The sequence below is a fragment of the Melospiza melodia genome (assembly GCF_035770615.1).
Source record: "Melospiza melodia melodia isolate bMelMel2 chromosome 7 unlocalized genomic scaffold, bMelMel2.pri SUPER_7_unloc_1, whole genome shotgun sequence".
Lineage (NCBI taxonomy): Eukaryota > Metazoa > Chordata > Aves > Passeriformes > Passerellidae > Melospiza > Melospiza melodia.
This window is the reverse complement of record NW_026948497.1, coordinates 4,824,121-4,841,815: the sequence shown is the minus strand read 5'-3', so window position 1 is coordinate 4,841,815 and position 17,695 is coordinate 4,824,121. Positions and strand designations below refer to the sequence as shown.

General features: G+C 47.9%; 1 protein-coding gene and 1 pseudogene across 1 annotated transcript; one reads left to right on the top strand and one right to left on the bottom strand.

Annotated features, from left to right (window-relative positions):
* Positions 1-526: 526 nt before the first annotated feature.
* LOC134432828 (zona pellucida sperm-binding protein 4-like) lies at positions 527-8,820 on the bottom strand (annotated as a pseudogene).
* A 1,313-nt stretch (positions 8,821-10,133) lies between these two features.
* LOC134432730 (cytochrome P450 2C9-like) lies at positions 10,134-15,789 on the top strand. Its single transcript, XM_063181623.1, has 9 exons — positions 10,134-10,351; positions 10,682-10,844; positions 11,310-11,459; positions 11,764-11,924; positions 12,323-12,499; positions 12,999-13,140; positions 13,454-13,641; positions 14,791-14,932; positions 15,210-15,789. Exons 1-9 carry the CDS (start codon positions 10,172-10,174, stop codon positions 15,389-15,391), a joined length of 1,485 nt encoding a protein of 494 aa, XP_063037693.1. The 5' UTR covers positions 10,134-10,171; the 3' UTR covers positions 15,392-15,789.
* Positions 15,790-17,695: the final 1,906 nt, after the last annotated feature.

Below are 17,695 nucleotides of genomic sequence, written 5' to 3'. Positions count from 1 at the left end.
TAAGCAGATCTTGGTGTAAGTGCAAGCACCAGAGCTGCCCCAGGCTGGGCAGGAAGGAGGAGGTGGAGCTCTACTGCCCAGAGAGCTCTGCTGTACTGTTTTCAGCCAGGACTTCAGAAAGCCAAGAGGGATGCTGCCCAGCTGCTGGGACTGACAACAGCACACTGAACCACCCCTGATGTTCGAAAAGGCAAGGCTTTTTTCTCATCTAAAAGAAACAAGTTAAAAATTAAGAAAAACACTTGTATGCTAACAGCGATGTCAAATTAGCCTTGATCCAAGACCTTTGAAGACTCCTAACCACCTGTTGTCACATTAAAGCTTAAGAGTAGCTCTAAGTAAAGTTAGATTTTCTTCCCCCTGAATTTCTGACCACCTAGGCCCTTTTATTTTTTTTTCCAGTTGATATGAAGATTCCATGTTCTCATTCACCAGAAAAATGCCACCTACCCTTTTCTTTTTCTAGGGCAAGAAAGGCAAGTTCATGCACAGCATCATTAGCAAGGCCCATTTGTGTAGTGCTTTGGCATCCTTGCTTTCCAGTCCTACCACATGAGCACAGCCCTACCTTACCTAGTGACTTAGGGACAAGTGGGCAAGTCCCAGCTCCTCAGCAGAGTCGAAATAACTGCTCTGCATCTCCAGAGCAGCAGCTGCAGGATCTGCATTGAGTGAGCTTGGAGCTTGGGTCACTACTTTTGAAAGTCACTATATTCATTAACAGAAATGTCAACATCTCCCAGCAGCAATCCTGCCTCAGTCTGCAGCCCAGGCCTTGACAAGGTCTCCAGTTTGTCTATGGCAGACAAGTAACACCAAACACAGAAGAATTCCAGAGTGAGATGAATTCAGAGCATTTGGAAAGGTTGCACAGCCACTGGGGTAGTTTTTGCCTTGCAAATAAATTCTTACAGGTAGGGTCTCCAGGGGAAGGGGTCCCACCAAACAAATTGGTTTGACAGTCACTTTATTGCAATCTATTGATTTCAAGCATGGCTGACACCTTCCTTTGGCAGAGCACAGAAACCACGAGCACCACACACAGAGCTGTCCCAGTTGCCACAGCAGCAAATCCCAGAGCCCAGGGGCTGCAGCATGCACAGCTGCTCCTGTGGGGAGAGACACCCCAATGAATGCTCCCAGTGAGCACAGGGATGCCTGAGGGACTCAGCTTTTCTGCAGAAAAGCTTTAGACTAGGCCCCTTTCCCTGCCCTGCTACCACTCTTACCAAGGCCATCCTTGGCTGCGTCCTGTCTTAGCTCATGCTGGAGGAAAATCACAGGGCCTTTGCTGGAGACATGGGAAGGACCTTCCTGCAAAGGAGGCTCAGCACCCCTTTTACCCCCTACAGAGCAACATGAAGGTTATAGGTAAGAAGAGGTAGAGTTCTGAAGGTCAGCAAACTTTGTCCAGGTCAGCTTCCCAACACATGGAAAGTGCTGAAGGCACAGTTTCCATGTGAGCCCACATAGAGCTAAGAGGCCATGAAGACCTCTGACTTTTTGGCATAAGAAGAGCCCTTAGTCAGTGGAAAGGAGCAGGAAATGCTTTCTCAAGCTGTCCATGCCTTAAGGGAATTACTCCATGGGCTACATGACTCCTCCTCCCCAGCTTGGAGACTAGGCCCTTGCTGCCCCTTGGCGAGGGAGCAGAAGGCCAGGGCACCTACTGACTCTGGAAGGACAAGAGGGGATGCAGGACTCCTTTACAAACTGATGGCACACGGAAGCACTGCAGTGCAGGTACACCTAGAGAGAAATGGAACACAGCCTGAAATCCCTCAGGCACTGTCTGGGGCCTGGTGATATCCTAGTGTGCTGCACTGACCCCAGCCAGCAGCTAAGCGCCCACACAGCTGCATACTCACTCCCCATACTCTGTCCCGGCAGGGCAGAAAAAGAATAGGAAGAGCAAAAGCAAGAAAACCTGTAGCTGGAGAGAGAAGACAGTTAAAGAAGTGAAGGAGAGGAGGAGAGGGAAGAAAAGACCTAAAGCACAAGTGATGTAAAAGCAAGTCACCTGCTCTCCTCCTACAGGCAGGTGAGTGCCCAGGCAGTTGGGGCATCAGCTATGCTGGAAGATGAAATCCCCCAAAGTTTACACTGCTGAGCATAAAATCATGCAGCATGGAACAATCCTTTGGCACTTTGAGTCAGCTCTGCTGCCTCCCAAGTTCTAGCCTGTCCCATGCCTACTCACTTGGGGTTGAGAAACAGCAGAATGAAGATAAAGTTTTGGTGTTCTGCAAGTGCCATTCAGCAGTCAGCAAGAATATCTCTTTCAACACTGTTTTAGGGACAAATTCAAAGCGACAGCACCATATGGGCTGCTAAGAGGAGAGGTAGCTCCATACCATGGGCCTGGTCCTTAAGGGGGAAAGCATGAAGGTCTGTTCCACTTGTTTCACACCCAGCCCGTAGCCTTGGAGCCCTCTGCTGTCCGCTCCGAGGCAGCTTTGAAACCTTTACACCATACACTTTCAAGCTCGGGCCAATCCGGCATTACAGCGCTTCTCCCTGACACCTGCAATACTGCTGCCCGGGCACCACTTCACTGGGAACCTTGTTAAGTACAGCTGAGACCAATTTTGAGTATTAGTCGATGCCAGGAGAGCTAAGCAAACAGTAGATGGCAGGGTGAATTTCATGTGACTTAATTGGAGGGGCTCAATGAGATTCAGAGCCCAGATGCTTAAAAATGTACTCAAAGTTTATTTCCAAGTAATTTTGGGCAAGAAATGTAGTTTAGAGAATATTGATTAGTGTAGCTAGAGCACACATCCTAAGCTAATTCACCAGACAAACTAGCACTTGCTTAGGTACACTACTATCCTTCTAGTAGTCACATTTTCTGTCACACTCCAAAAGTGATGTCTCTTACTTCTATCACATTCACTTCAGGGAATGAGGTTTTTGGCATTAACCTCTCCCCTTCTATTTCAGCAGGGGATCTTCCTAGTCTTGGCCCCATTCCCCCAAGGAGGCCAAGAGACTCATAGTCATGAAGTGGTTCTTATTGCTCACACATTTTACTTCAGTATGAAACTAGGCAGGCAGGACAGGATCTTACCAGCCCAGAGAGTTTCTCATGGGAAGTGGAGTCCACAGAGGTGAATGTGTAGAGAGTGAAACCCTGGTAATGAGAGGGCAACAGTAGTCCTGAGGTGAAACTTGGAGGCATCAGCCGTGTCTGGAAAGGTAATCAATGAAAAAGAACCAGTTATTCCATCGACCCAAAGTTTTTACAAGTCACTTACCCATCCACCAAAATTGGCCACTGCTGCTGTTGCTGGGGGTTGGTGCTTGGCCCAGCAGTGGTGCAGAACTAAATCAGGTCTGGGTCTGTCCTCTGAAGGATCTTGACCTCTGCATAAACAGGGTCTGTCAGAGCCTTCACAACAGGATAGTCACTGTCCATATAGTAGGAAGTATAGCTTCCATCTGGGACAGAAGAAACCCAAGAGCCATTTAAGAGCAGCAAGGAGCAGGAATAGGCATCCTTTAGAGCCATATCAGTAAGTTCCCACCATGGCAGGGAAGCAGTGCTGGGTTAACCCATCAATACTCCACTGTTAGACATCAGAGACCAGAGCCCTGCTCCGAGAGCCTTGAGCAGGTCCTGCAAACCTCTCCTACCTGAGGCAACACGCAGCTCCAAAGACAGAGGACCTGGCTGGGACAGAGCAGGGAGTGGTGGCAATGCAAAGACCTGAACACTCAAGGGAACAGAGCTCCCACTGATGGAATAAGTACATCGGACATACAGCCTGGTGGGAAAGGAAATCTCCAAATCAGGCAAATAAGAAAAGCCACTCTGATATCCCCTTTCTCTAATATGGCAACCTATCATCTGCTTTAATTACTTATATCCCCTTTCTTCTGTCACTTCCTTTCAACAAATACTTGAAATTCTCTTTAGTGTTTAGAGAATCTGCAGATTGTTACTGATCAATTCCAGCTTTATTCTTACTAATTAGAGATACACTGGTCTTTAACCTACTCCAGGGCCCTCATGTGAAATCAGAGGTTGTGACAAGCAGGAATTTCTCTAGTGACATTGAACCCAGGGACACCCAGCAACATCAGCCCCAGGGTAATACCTGAAAGTGCTATCCCTAGTGACAGAGCCAAGGCTCCCAGTCTTCACATCCCTGCTTGCCACCGACTCATTCTCATATATGGCCTGGTCTGCATTCATCTGGAATGACAGACAGGAACCATCACTGTGGTAAAGTCAGGTTGGAACAGTATGAGGCTGGAGAACAGCATTTGGCGTGTGCAAGTCTGTAGGATGTCCACTGAGCAGCCAAAGCCATGTCAGGCTGTTCCAGCTCTTCCAGCCTAGCAACAGCTGCAGCTCTTACCTGAAAAGTAGTGCCACAGGCAGAGAGTGGAAACTGGTACACAACAAAGGCATTGTTTGTTAGGACAGGGACACAGCCAGTACTGTGTCCACTGGCCAGTTGCACTGAGCCCAGGGCAACAGGTGGCAGGGTGACATCTCGAGAAACAGCAATGGAAAACTGGCCATCTGATGTGCAATGAGCTGTCACTGGAGAAAAAGATGGAATCAGCCTCAGAGATAAGAGAGATGGGAAGGATGCTCTAAAATCACAACCAAGACAAGACCAGCAAGTCCTGCAAGATGTCCTGCCTTTAACCCACAAAACAAGTGCTAAGTATGGCAAGACAAGTGCAGCCAGTTCCAACAACAACACCAATCCTGGGCATAAAACCAGGTGTGTTGCAATAGAGTGGAAAATGCTGGACACTTGACTGGGACATGATATTCCTGGCAGCCAAAAACATGGCCCTGAGCCACCTGCAGGAGTGGTACACACCACTGGCTTGCCCTGCCAGTAAAATCAGAAATCCTGTTTTGCAGGAGCTCAGGAGGGAGAGAGAACAGGTGCTCAGGCTTACCTGTGTTACCAAAGTAGCAAGGTTTCACCCTGTCTCTGGGGTCATAGCAGCAGCCTCGTGCTTCACAGTCTCCCTGGCTGATGGGCAGGGAGGCACACGGCAGCCGGTCCTGGCTGGGAACAGCCAGACAGACACTGGTGCTTGGAGCATCCAGGGCTGGAAAAACCAGCAGGTCTTTGCAGATAAAGCACAAGAGCAGGGGGACAAAGACATGAAGGACACAGGCTGAAGGTGTCCTGGTGATTCTGCATACAAATCAAGGGAAGTGAGAGTTAGGTGAGGGTCAGCCGCACAGCCTGGATCTGGCATGGAAGCCTGCTCAGGAGGGACCTGCATTTCCATGGAGCAGAGACTTCCCCTGAGGCCATGTACAGGAAACTGGACCTACATTGGATCTGTCAAGATAAGGCATTCTAGATTGACTCATGGTAATTAAGAAAACCATTGTACCTAGTCTCCAGTTAATTCACTAAACTTGCTGAACTCATGTAGCCAGAATATGGCTGGGAGACATGATGTACATATTCACCTGCTGACCCTGCAGAGAGGCACAAGTCCTTAGCAATTTGGTGGCCCCTATGTCCAAACCTTTTTTCATGGAAATTTCTGCACAGCAGTAAGTCCACTTTCCTAGCCCCCAAACTGACTAGGAGCAGCATCTGAAAGGAATGGTACTGATCACCAGAAGATTCTGACAGGTGCTTGTATCTTACCAGGAAGGTCAACAGGGCACCTGAGCAGTCTCTTCATGAAGAACCTTTTGCCCAGCAGCATCTATTCCTTCAAGCCCAGCCAATATAAAGTAATTGTGATCCTAGGGAAAAGCCACACCAGTCAGGACAGCCAGAGCAGTAGTAGTTACAGTCCCAGCAGAATCCCTAAAGCCACTCACCCACTCAAAGACATAACAGCCTGCATAAGAGACTGGTATTTTTCTGGAGCCTTCTGGAGTCCCAGATACCAAGAGCCCACAGCCAGAGTCACTCTGCAGAGCATGTGCCTTCCATTCAGTATCTAGGGAAAGAGGACACAGCAGCAGGGGCTTCAGAGTCCCACATTGCAGATTAGACCCACTACAATCCTACCTTTCTGTAGGAAATAGGGACCTAGACAATATTAGGGTCTGGAACAGCAGTGAGAGTATCCAGCAGCCAAGACATCTAGATCCAGGCACAGCACTTCACCAAGTCCTTGACTGCTGTGTCATATAAACATCCCCCAGATTATGCAAGATGCACAGAACTTCAGTAAAGTACAACAGCACTGCACATCAAAATCTGTTCCTTTCCTCTCCTTCCATGCAGCTCTGCATCTGGGCAAAGATATGGCTAAAAATGCCTCTTGATATTGCCTCACCCCATGTAGTCAGCACAAATGAAACATTCCCTTCCCAGCCTTGTGGTAAGGTGAGTTGTAAGCTTTTCTGGCCACAAGTCAGCAGGGTAGGATCAGAAAAAACACTGATAGGAGCCCCCAGAACCAAAGTCAGGGGGCCAAGAAACACCCAGAAGAGCATAGCTCCTGATGCAGCCCAAGACCACCCTACAACAACCATCCTGCTCTCTTGCTAGGCTCTTAGCCTAGTCCTTTTAAATTGTGAAGCCAGCTGGGACCAGAAATTCCTGAAGTGCCCAGGTGGACACAGCCCAAGAGTTTAACACCTTCCATTGCCCTCACCTGAATTCAGCAGAGTCTGCTGGTGCTCTTTGAAGAAAAACAAAGGGCAAGAGTTGAACTAATGTCAAGAGACGGGTCGGTATTCATACTGTAGAGCCCCAGGAGGGTCTTCAAAGCTTCTTTTCTACCCTGAGTTCCTCCCACAGCTGGAACACATAGGAAATCTGGTTGCTTCTCCCCATGCACCCTATTGCTGCTCTAATTGCTCAATACATGGCATGAGTGCAAGAAACAGTGACAATGCTCTTTTATTCTTTTAAAGATTATACATGTTCAAATGCCGGACACAGGCTGCTGACACAAAAGCACAGAAAGAGCCCTCCACATAAAATCTGTGAGAAATCATGGAGCTCAGAAGGCCTTGCACACCTAACAGTGGTGATTCGCCATAAACACTCTTGATTGTGGACTTACAGCCCTGTTTGCAGTGTGTTTGTGTGGGGATGGTTGCAGGACTGGTTCAGACCTGGCTGCTAAGTGGCAGGATGCTCTCTGGGATCCCTACCCCCAAAAAGTGGCAGGTGGGCCCCTGAGATGGGCTTGAAACACAGGCAAGGGGAGCTTCTGTGATCCCAGAGAAAACTGTCTGCCAGCAGCCATTGCCTGCCTGTAAGTGCAAGGTGTCATGGAGAGTCTCCTCCCCAGCCACACATCAGGCAGCCACACCAAGCGAATGCCTCCTAGTCCATCTTTCCATGCATGTTTCTGCATTCATGCCATGAAACTGTGAATGTCTTTACAGTTCTGCCTTTTAGCAGATCCTCCAGCTCCTGATGTCTGCACAGCACCGTACAGCATCAGTACCCTGGCCCCAGCCAGCCCTCACCACAGGCATGGTGGGTGGGCAGCAGCTGAGTCTGAGGGAGGCATTTCCTGTGCCCTTCCACCTCAGCCCACAGCCCATCTTTGCTGCACACCTGTGCAAGATGCCATGATCCCAGCTGGTCAAGAAGGTCACTGTGCCTACCTCTGCTAATTTCATGCACCAGCCAGGATGGCTGCTCCACAAAGTGTAAGACTTTGTCAGCAGCTGTGCACAACAGGCGATGGAGGCAATGGATCTTGGCAGCTTGCCTGCGTAGCTGAGGCTTGAGCAGCCCTCATGAACCAACTGTGCTCCCCACAGTGCCTGCCAGGGCACCAGGCAGCAACAGAGTAGAGACACCAGGGAAAACACTTGGACTTCAGCAAGGAGGGAGGCTTCATCTCTTTAAAAGCCTGTATGAACTGTGTATGCCCCAATCACATCATCACTGTATGACAGCCAAATGCTTCTTTTGACTGCATTACCTGCTGATAGCTGGGTAAAAATCAGTAAAGTACTTTGGAGCTAAAGGGAAGTACTTTTATTATACATTAACCCATCAATACTTTACTTCTGATAATAAAAAAGAATGTCTACATGGACTTGAAGAATAATTCTACACGAAAGAACCCCAGAAGTGCTGTAGATCTGCCAAGGAGTACCTGTGCTGAGAACAGTTTCAGGTAACTGCCCTTTCCTAGTTCCTACACAGACACCAAATAGCTGTGTTTGATCATGTAGGGATGGAAGGCTCTTCAGATGAGCCTGAACTTCAGGGAAATTAAATGCTTTGTTTGAAAGAAGTTGTTATGGAAAATGGAAAGTGGAAAGCAGCCTAGCTGAAATGAAACAAGCAAGTCTCTCTTCCTCAGAAATCTTTTCCTCACCCATTTGATCATTCTCATGCATTCCAGTGACCCAGTTGTAATCACCAGTTTAGACAGCAGCCAAGACCACCACAGACAGGAAGGACATGCAGAGGATGAAGGTAGGTGAAGAAAAACTCTCTGTGGACCACTAGTCTGATCAATGAGTGCCATGGGCAACAGGGAACTTTGTAGACAAGGTGGTAAGGTCATGAACGCTGCTAGCTGGCAGCTACCTCATGTCAAAGTGCAAACTCTCATAAACTTTACATTCATTAGATGAAAGTCCATGAACCTACATGAACTTCCATAAACTGCCCTGGCAGCATCTGAGCTGATGCAGGAATTCTGCCCAGCAGACCAGCAACTAGCCAAAAGTTGTTGGCAGTTTGGTTTTTCCACCAAAGCATTGAGTATGGCTCTCGAAGAAGTAAAATAAGATTTAAAATGAACAACTAGAAAATTGTTGCACCCATCCAAGAGAACAAGGATGACTTAGAACTCCCTTCTGTAGCGAAGGTACAAAAACTTTTGTAAGGGATGGAGATCTTCACTAGCTCCTCTGAGTGGAAGGGAAACTCACCTTAACACACTGCTGTGCAGTAAACAGTATGCCCCAACGAAGCACTCAGTTCAGCCAGGCCTCTTGCTAATTCCCACCAAGTCCCACATCCCCTATCCTTGCAAAACCTTCTAATCAGTTTTGCCTGCAAATGTGTCACAGTTCAGGAGAGACAGAGGGTTAAGGTCAGACTGAACAAGATGAGCACAGCAACAAGGGTTTTCTACCAGCCCCTGCCATTGCTCTTGGGACCCCACTGGTACGCAGGCCCTGGGCAGTCTTGGGCAGGAAGCCTCCAGCTCTTTTTTAAGCCCTTGCAACACAGCCGACACGCTCTGCTGCCTCCCAGAGCACCTAGGGAACTTCCAGAGCACTAGTTCCTCATAGTGGAGTCAGACATCAAGAAAACAAGAACCTGTGTGTGCCAGCTTCCAGCTGTAGGTTGGGTGAGCTGCTTTGGTAAGTGCAAGGACAAGTTGCCAGATTGCAATGGCCTATACCGGCCTTGGACAAGTACATCTCTGTCCTAGCTTGGGAAGCCATTTCCCAGAGACTCTTTCAAGTTCTGGGTTTCTCTCTTCTCTGTACTTTTCTCTTTTTTTCCTCTAGGAGCCCTTGAGGAGGTCAGAGTCTCAAGGTTTTGTCCTCTTTTCTTACATCTTCATTTAGTCTCACCCAGCAAGTCCCTTCTTGTCAGTTGTCATGTCTGGAGACCTTTCTAGCCTTGCTGGATAGATATTTTATACTCTCCTCTCTTGTGAGGCCAGACACCCCTAGGGAGAGGGACTGGGGTTATTGCTGTGCAATTGCTGAGGAAAACACAATGGCTTGTCCTTTAGCAAATAACATGCAGTATGAAGTTTACTAATAACATCAGGAAGATTTCAGGAACAATGAAGGATGGCTCACAGCACTGAGGGCTTGCACAATCAATACAGAAGAGCAGAAAACCCAAATGTCACTGAAGTACTTGGAAGATGTTCTTGTGACAGTGAATATCTGTGAGTGCCTCAGAAGGACACTGTCCCCCTACCATGATTTCTTTAACAATTAAGTCTAGATAAAAGAAAAAGAAAACAAATTTTGTGAGCACAGTACAGATTTCCTAATCTCTGTTGGCTTCTGCAGTTGTTTGAGATAAGGTGTGACTTCAATGAATAATTAATACCAATAAAAGTCTTAGTTTCACAACACAGGGCAATCTAACAAATGATTGACTAGTAAATATTGACTGACAGCCATGTGACTCAAAACCTGCTCTTAAACTAACACAGACCTTTGGGATATAAACTCAGATTCTGACAGCCAGAGTCACTCCCTCCTGAGCCACAGACGAAAATGGAGCTCCTGGGAGGAGCCACTATTGTCCTCCTGGTTTGCATTGCCTGCCTGCTCTCCTTTGCAGCATGGAAAGGAAGGTCTGGGAAGGGGAAGATGCCTCCAGGACCAGCTCCCCTTCCCATTCTAGGCAACTTGCTGCAGGTGAAACCAAGTAACTTGGCCAAAACCCTCCAGAAGGTAAGGCCACTTCTGTTGTTCTGCTTTGGGTGAGAAATCTGTGGGACTTGTGTGTGGGGTCAGCCTGTGGCTATGGCTCAATGACTTGCAATTCCAGAGGAGCAGAAAAGTCATGGGGACTGCAGCTGCTTCCCCTCACTGCTGTTGCCATGTTGTTTAGGACCTGATAAGTGGGACCCATCTGCACAGCCACATTTATCATGAGACCCAAATCTTGATGTTACCAATGTGTGAGGCTAACTGCCTGCTGTGGGAGGCAGCAGCAAGGAGACTTTCCCACTCTTCCTCACTATTTGCTCCATGGCCATGTTCTCTCTTGCATTTTTACAGCTCAGTGAAGAGTATGGACCTGTGTTCACAGTGCACCTGGGCTCTGACCCAGTGGTGGTGCTGCATGGATACGATGTGGTGAAAGAAGCCTTGGTCGATCGCGCAGATGAGTTTGCTGCCAGGGGACACATGCCAATTGGAGACAGGGCTAACAATGGATTAGGTATGTTTGCTGACTGAGCTCCTTCTGAAGGAGAAGGGAAGGGATTGTGGATGTGATCCAGATTAGAGCTGGAGCGTACCTTGCGTGAGGGAAAACTGCATGGGGTGGGTGCAATCCACCTGGAGAGGGGAAGCCAGAGAAGGCTACTGCAACTCAGAGGGTGGGAGGTGGCAGAGAAGGGGAGCCAGATTGCTCTCAAAGATGGGCAGGGAAATGGCAAGGGGCAGCAGCCAGCAGCTGCAGCAAGGGAAATTGTGTATGGGTGAGTGTGAATTATTCACAAGGATGTTGGGCATGTAGTGGAGAAGGCCAAAAGCAGGCAGTTGGACCACAGAACAACAGTACGCTGTGACGCTGCCATGTCAGTGCTCTCCATGGACAGGATTCACTGTCACCATGAGCCACTGTTCATCTCACAGCCAGCATGCCCAGGACATGTCTTTCCTCTTCTTTCTTCTTCTGCAGGGATTGTTTTTAGCAACAATGAACTATGGTTAGAAGTCCGGCGGTTTTCTCTCACCACTCTGCGGAACTTTGGAATGGGGAAGAGGAGCATTGAAGAGAGGATACAGGAGGAATCTGACTACTTGCTGGAAGAGATCAACAAAACAAAGGGTACAGTCCATTTTTAATATATCTTATGTTTGAAAAAATAGGCTCTATTAAGGGAGCTCACTTCTTTAGCATGGAATGAAGTTCCTACGGATTTGGTCCATGCACCAGCCACCCCTCATTATGAAGCTGAAATAATTTTGTGATCATGTCCTGTTCTGTTTGGAGGACCCTTCTGTGTCACTCAGAGACTGATCTGATATTTCCACTAACAGCTGGAGATCAGATTACCCACAGTAGCCATAAGTACACATACAACATTTCATGGGGGTTTTTTTAATAGTCTGTAATGTTTCTGAAATCACAGGAAGAGCTTTTGACCCAACCTTCATGCTGAGCTGTTCTGTCTCCAATGTCATATGCTCCATTGTCTTTGGGAAACGATATGATTATAAAGACAAGAAGTTCCTGGCTCTGATGAACAACGTGAACAATATCTTTGAGATGATCAACTCCCGCTGGGGACAGGTAGGTTCAGTAGGCATTTCACAGTGGCAACATTCTCCCAGGGAAGCAGGAGGCCTCCTTCCCAATGAAGTTCCATTTCAGTCTTCTAAGTAGGACCCCATCAATGCTCTACTGCACTGAAGGCATTTCATTCAAGAGCAACAAACTCCCTCGCCAAAGCTGGAATTGGCTTTGCCAGCTAAGTACAATAGTTCCCAATAGCCCTGGACAACTTTCTTCTCCACTTCTAAGGTTACTGCTACTACTACTACTACTATGCAAGTCCTGCCAGACTGCTCAGCCTCATAGTCCTTCTGCTTGGCTCAGTTGACAGGGTTGTGGCTTTTCTGGGCATTTGGTTAGTATCAAAGGATGGGGCAAATGTCATACTAGGGACCTTCCTGTTTCTTTCCTTCCAGCTCTACCAGATGTTCTCAAATATCATGGATTACCTGCCTGGCCCACACAACAATATATTTGGAGAATTTGATGCTCTAAAAGCCTTTGTAGCAGAGGAGGTGAAGTTGCACCAAGCCTCCCTAGATCCCAACTCCCCTCAGGACTTCATCGACTGTTTCCTCAGCAAAATGCAGGAGGTAAGGAGAAGATGGCCCCAGCTTGTCCCCAAACACACCTATGCTGAGTCTTTCCCTCTCATAAGTAACACAGACATGGGGACGACCCCTTCCCAGTCAGCTGTGCAATGGAAAAACAGCAACAATACCCCAGATACTGCCTGTGTTAGAGCTTATAGCTCTGGGTCTGCGTGCTCACCAGCCACCACTACTGTTTGGAGAGCGAGAGCTCCCTCTGCTTTCACCAAAACACAGGGACTTTTTCAGTCTGGTCTTGCAATTCTTTCACTGGAAAGCATTAGACACAGCAGACAAGCAGTAGAGTGCCATTCAGTGCACAGCCTAAAAGGAGGTTGGTATTGAGTTTACTGCTCAAGGCTGCATTGCAATGCCCCAGATGGCTGGGGCCCCTTAGCAGAGAAATGCCACAGCTCTAGGAGTAAAGGAAGGTCTGAGATGACACGTGAAAGGGCCACTTTCTCTCATCTCAGCCAGAGCAAAAACAAAGCCTTTTCCTTAGGAGAAAGATCGTCCCAATTCCAGTTTCCACATGAAGAACCTGATAACAAGTGCTTTCGACTTGTTCCTCGCTGGAACTGAGACAACAAGCATCACTGTACGATATGGGCTCCTGCTTCTTCTCAAATATCCAAAGATACAAGGTACCAGTTTGTGACCTCTTCCTCTCTAGCTGTTCCCCTGGGCTGGGCACATGACTAACACCACATCCTCGTCCCAGATTTTCCCTTCATATCTCTCTCTCTTTCTCTCTCTGAGACCTGACTGTGTCCACATCTTTATTTAGCCAAATCAATGCAAGTTTCTTTGCATGGGCAAAGTGTTAGCTGTGTTCCAGTCAACATCAAAACCAACTTAATGCTCCTGCCATCTGAGATTTGTTACTAGTTTACAGCAACCTATTTAGATGGGTTTGGTTTTATTTACCCATTTCATGATTTGTGCCTCTCATGACAGAGAAAATTCAAGAAGAGATTGACCAGGTAGTAGGACGATCAAGAAAACCCTGTGTGGCTGACCGGACCCAGATGCCCTACACAGATGCTGTGGTCCATGAAATCCAGCGCTTCATCTCTCTTGTCCCCCTGGCTCTCCCTCACACTGTGACCAAAGACACCAGCTTCAGAGACTACGTCATTCCTAAGGTGAGCTCCCTCCAGTTCAGCAGTTCTTAGGCTGTCAGTTACAAGCCACAAGTTAGAACTGTTGTGGCGTGATTTTGTTTTCACCCAGTCCTTTCTGAGGGTTTTATCCTCAGGCAGCTGGAGCTGACTTGCACTCCCTTCTTGATGCTCCGTGGGCCAACACTAAAACAGTAGCTCTGATCAACACTTTTGTTCCCTTGCTCTGAAGCTTTACATATTTGCAGAAGCACATTAGGTTCACAAACTAGAGCAGTGATTCTGCACACAAAAGACACCAAAGTCGAGGAGCAGCTCACCACCACCCAGGATAGCCTGGGCACATGCTTGGGAGCAAAGTCAGTTGCTGGTTATTGAGCACAGAAAGACTGAGCCACAAAATGCTGTAGGTGATGTTTGCATTAAATGGAACAAGCCAAACCTGTTGGCTCTGTTCTAGCACACTTCCTGAGGCAGTCTCTGCTGGCCACTGCCAGAGACAGGCTAGTGGGCCAGAGCAGCCCTGGCTTGGCCTGGACCACTGCAGCAGTGCTTGTTGCTCTTCTGGGTGAATGTGGGCAGCTGGGAAACAGCAGTACATGGGCTGCTGGTGGAGTGATTTCCAGCTCTCTGTGCAAAATCATCAGGCAGGACCCAGAGAACTGCTTAGCCATCAGCAGAGAACTCTTGTATCATCGCTGCTGAATACTCCAGCCGCTGTCAATGGCTGGCCAGGAAGTGGGAAGGTAGAGGATTGTGGCAGGACAAATTTGTGAGGACAGGGGAATTCCACAGGAACTTCTTTTCCACAACCTTGTGTGCTTTTGGTATTTTGGACTCACAGAAAAGAAGGGACATGGTGCATCTACAAAGTAATTATTGTGAAACACCAAGAAAGCGAAGAATTAGGTGGGGTATCCCCTGATGACCAGAGCAAGGCCAGAATGAATGTTTTGGAGATGACAGGGAGAATTCAGGAAGAGCAGCCAACAACTGCTGTGACATTCAGTAGGGTCTCCCTAAATCTCCCTCCTCTAAAGAAGGGTCTCCAAAGGGAAACCAAAGGCACATGTAGGGTTATACAGGGAAGCACAGTCTCAACTTGGCAGGCAGTCAGATTGAGTGACCTCATTTGCCAGCCTTTCATGTTCTGCTCTTCTTGTGTTACTCCAGGGCACCACAATTTTCCCTGTCCTCACTTCTGTCCTCCATGACAGTAAAGAGTTTCCGAACCCACATGAGTTCAATCCTGAACATTTCTTGAATAAGAATGGCAGCTTTAAGAAGAGCAAATTCTTCATGCCCTTCTCAGCAGGTAAGGCATAGGTTTGCTTTTTTCCTCTCTCTGTCAGCCTCCTCCTCTGGTGATCACCCTGTCTTTCCCTGCTGTTCTTCCTTCACACACCCATCCAAACTGTCAGGGGTCTTTTGCAAACAAATTCTTCTCTTGAAAATGTCCTTGGTAACTCTGACAGTTGCCTCACTGCTATGGTTGTGTGTAGTAAACAAAGCTGTGTGACACAGCTGCTTAGCACAAACTCAGGTCTACTCAGAAACTCCCATTGAGTTCTATTTGCTGCTTTCACTTTCAGGAAAACGAATATGCCCAGGAGAGGGCCTGGCACGAATGGAGATATTCTTACTCATAGCCACCATCTTGCAGAACTTTACTTTGAAGTCTGTTGTCAACCCCCAGGAGCTCAACATTACCCCAACTCTGAGTGGGGCAGGCAATGTACCTCCTGCCTACCAGCTCTGTGCTGTCCCCCGCTGAAAAGCACTGAACCACTCTCCTGTGTCCTGAAACTGGCTATTCTTTTACATGTTCTTTACTAAAACCAACAGCAAGAGCACTGGCCCACCTTTACCAGGCCTTCAGGAAGGCAGTCCAAACACAAGGCACAAAGCAGAGACCTCTGAAGCCTCCCAGAACTCCACCACACCACAGGAGGCTCTGGCTGACACTGCAGCCTCTTGCACGGATGCTCTACACCACAACACAGGATCATTGAGTGCAGTGGCTGCATCAAACAGCCACTCTTGGTTTTCTCACCAGCACAGCTCCCCTGACTCTCCCACAGCATGTGTCCCTCCAAGACCTGGCTTTGCAGACGGATAGTGCTGCATGCGTGTACATTCATGATCCAATAAACAAAAATCTGTTTATGACGATTTGAGCTGTTATTTAATTTGGGTTGGGGCAGTGCCCACATCAGCTGTTGCACTGCAGAGTAGGTCTGCAGAGCCTGTGGCCAGCACCCTGTGGGAAGGGCTGTCCCTCCTGGGCAAGGATCCTGCCTTTGTCACCCACTGTGCTCCCTGCTGCTGCCTGCAGGGAGCTCCAGAGCAGTCACAGCACACCACAAGTCGGGAAGGCTCACGGTGCTGGAGGGGAAGGGTGTCCTGCAGCCTGTCTGCCTAATGAAAAGAACGCATTCATGCTTTTTGCAGCCTGTTGCAAGATCACTTACCTGAGCATTGGAGACTGCAACCAACTCTCTGGCACCTCATTTCTTCCATCAGTATCACTGCACGGATTTAGATGCTCTTTACTAAAATTCATTCATTTAGGAAAAGGGTAGTGTCTCTTATTTCTGCCTCCAGCTATAATTTGGTGCCATTCTTTCAGTAAGAGGCCAGATGGTTTTCATAAAAATATTCCACCACAGATTACTTTCTCCTAGGCTTCTTTGTTCCTGTGGCCTTTGGTTGTGTCTGTGTTCAGTTTTTTGTATTTGTCTTGATCTTCATTTACATAGATACTTCTTGTCCCCTGCATCATGGTCATACAAAAGTCATAGCGGCAAAATATAATTTCTGTGATTGGTTCTCACAAAGCACTCAGAGACCATGTGAGTACTGCAGAGAAAACAATGTGCAAGAACTCCCACTGTGGCAGAAGCTCGCTGGCCACATTCCTACCTCCCTTTGGAAATGTTTAGAATTACTTTGATAGAGATATCACATTTGCCCATAGCTCAGGTCCATCCCTCCTTGTTCCTCAAATCTTTCCCATGAGGACTGCAGCTCTATTGCTTGTGTACTCTAAAACAACGGCAAACCATTGCTGACTGCTCATCTGGGATTGCATCTAATGGACAGGTGTGCAAGCAGAAACAGCAGTCACGTATGAGACACAGGCACAGTGGGGAAGAGATTACCTTGAGGTTTCCATTAGTCTAAGGCTGCCCTTAGAGTCAGTCCTGCAACCCAGCAGCATGTGTGCTTTGGTCAGAACAAGTTAAACATGGCTTACATCTGAAGGTCTTGGAGGGGATGATTCATATTCATGTCCTTCCTGCCCACTGGCATGCTGATTCATCTGAGGCAATGAACAAAACCATGACAAACAACATCTTTCAACAATTCACCAACAACTGCATGAGAAGCACAGGGCAGTGAGAAAATGTTCTCTTCCTAAAGAGCTCCAGAACACAGAACATGCTCAGGGGATAACCAACCACACAAAGGATAATATTTGGGATAATATTCAACATATCCTAAGCTGGATGCAATAATGCAACAGCATCCTCTTGACACCCACTCACAAGAATGACCTCGCAGAGGTCTGCTTCATAATCTAGGGCACCAGCCTCCTCTTTCCTCCAAGTGCCCTAAGACCCAACAATACCTCTAGGACAGAAAGGCTGAGGGCAGATGCTAAAATCCAAGCAGGTATTTGAAACCATCTCTTGCACGGTAAGGAAAGGCAGAGCTAATGAAGGAGTGAATTTGATTGCTGTGGTTGGGGCAGAGAACGGGAGGTTAAACACCCCCAAGGAGCTTTCCAACCAATAGATAGGTGGTCCAGTGCCTCACCTCTCCTCCTTTCTGACCTCTCCCTGCTGCTCCCATCCAAAGACCCAACTCCCACTCACCATTTCATGCTTCTCTGTGGAAAATCTCTGCGTGCAATAACAGCAGACTGCCCAATGTCAGGGTTAGTGCTCCTTTTAGGATTAACTTCTTTTCCTGCTAACACATGCAGGACCTGCAAAGTGGAAAAGATGATGGCATTTCTCTTGGGCTGACTCAGACAAACTGTCTAGGTCCCAGAACATCCAGGCTCTGGCACACA

Bases quoted from the DNA above. Each gene is read 5' to 3' on its own strand.
- LOC134432730 (XM_063181623.1), top strand. From the start codon at position 10,172: ATGGAGCTCCTGGGAGGAGCCACTATTGTCCTCCTGGTTTGCATTGCC. The intron at 10,352-10,681 runs GTAAGGCCACTT...GCATTTTTACAG, and splicing joins TGGCCAAAACCCTCCAGAAG to CTCAGTGAAGAGTATGGACC. The intron at 10,845-11,309 runs GTATGTTTGCTG...CTTCTTCTGCAG, and splicing joins CAGGGCTAACAATGGATTAG to GGATTGTTTTTAGCAACAAT.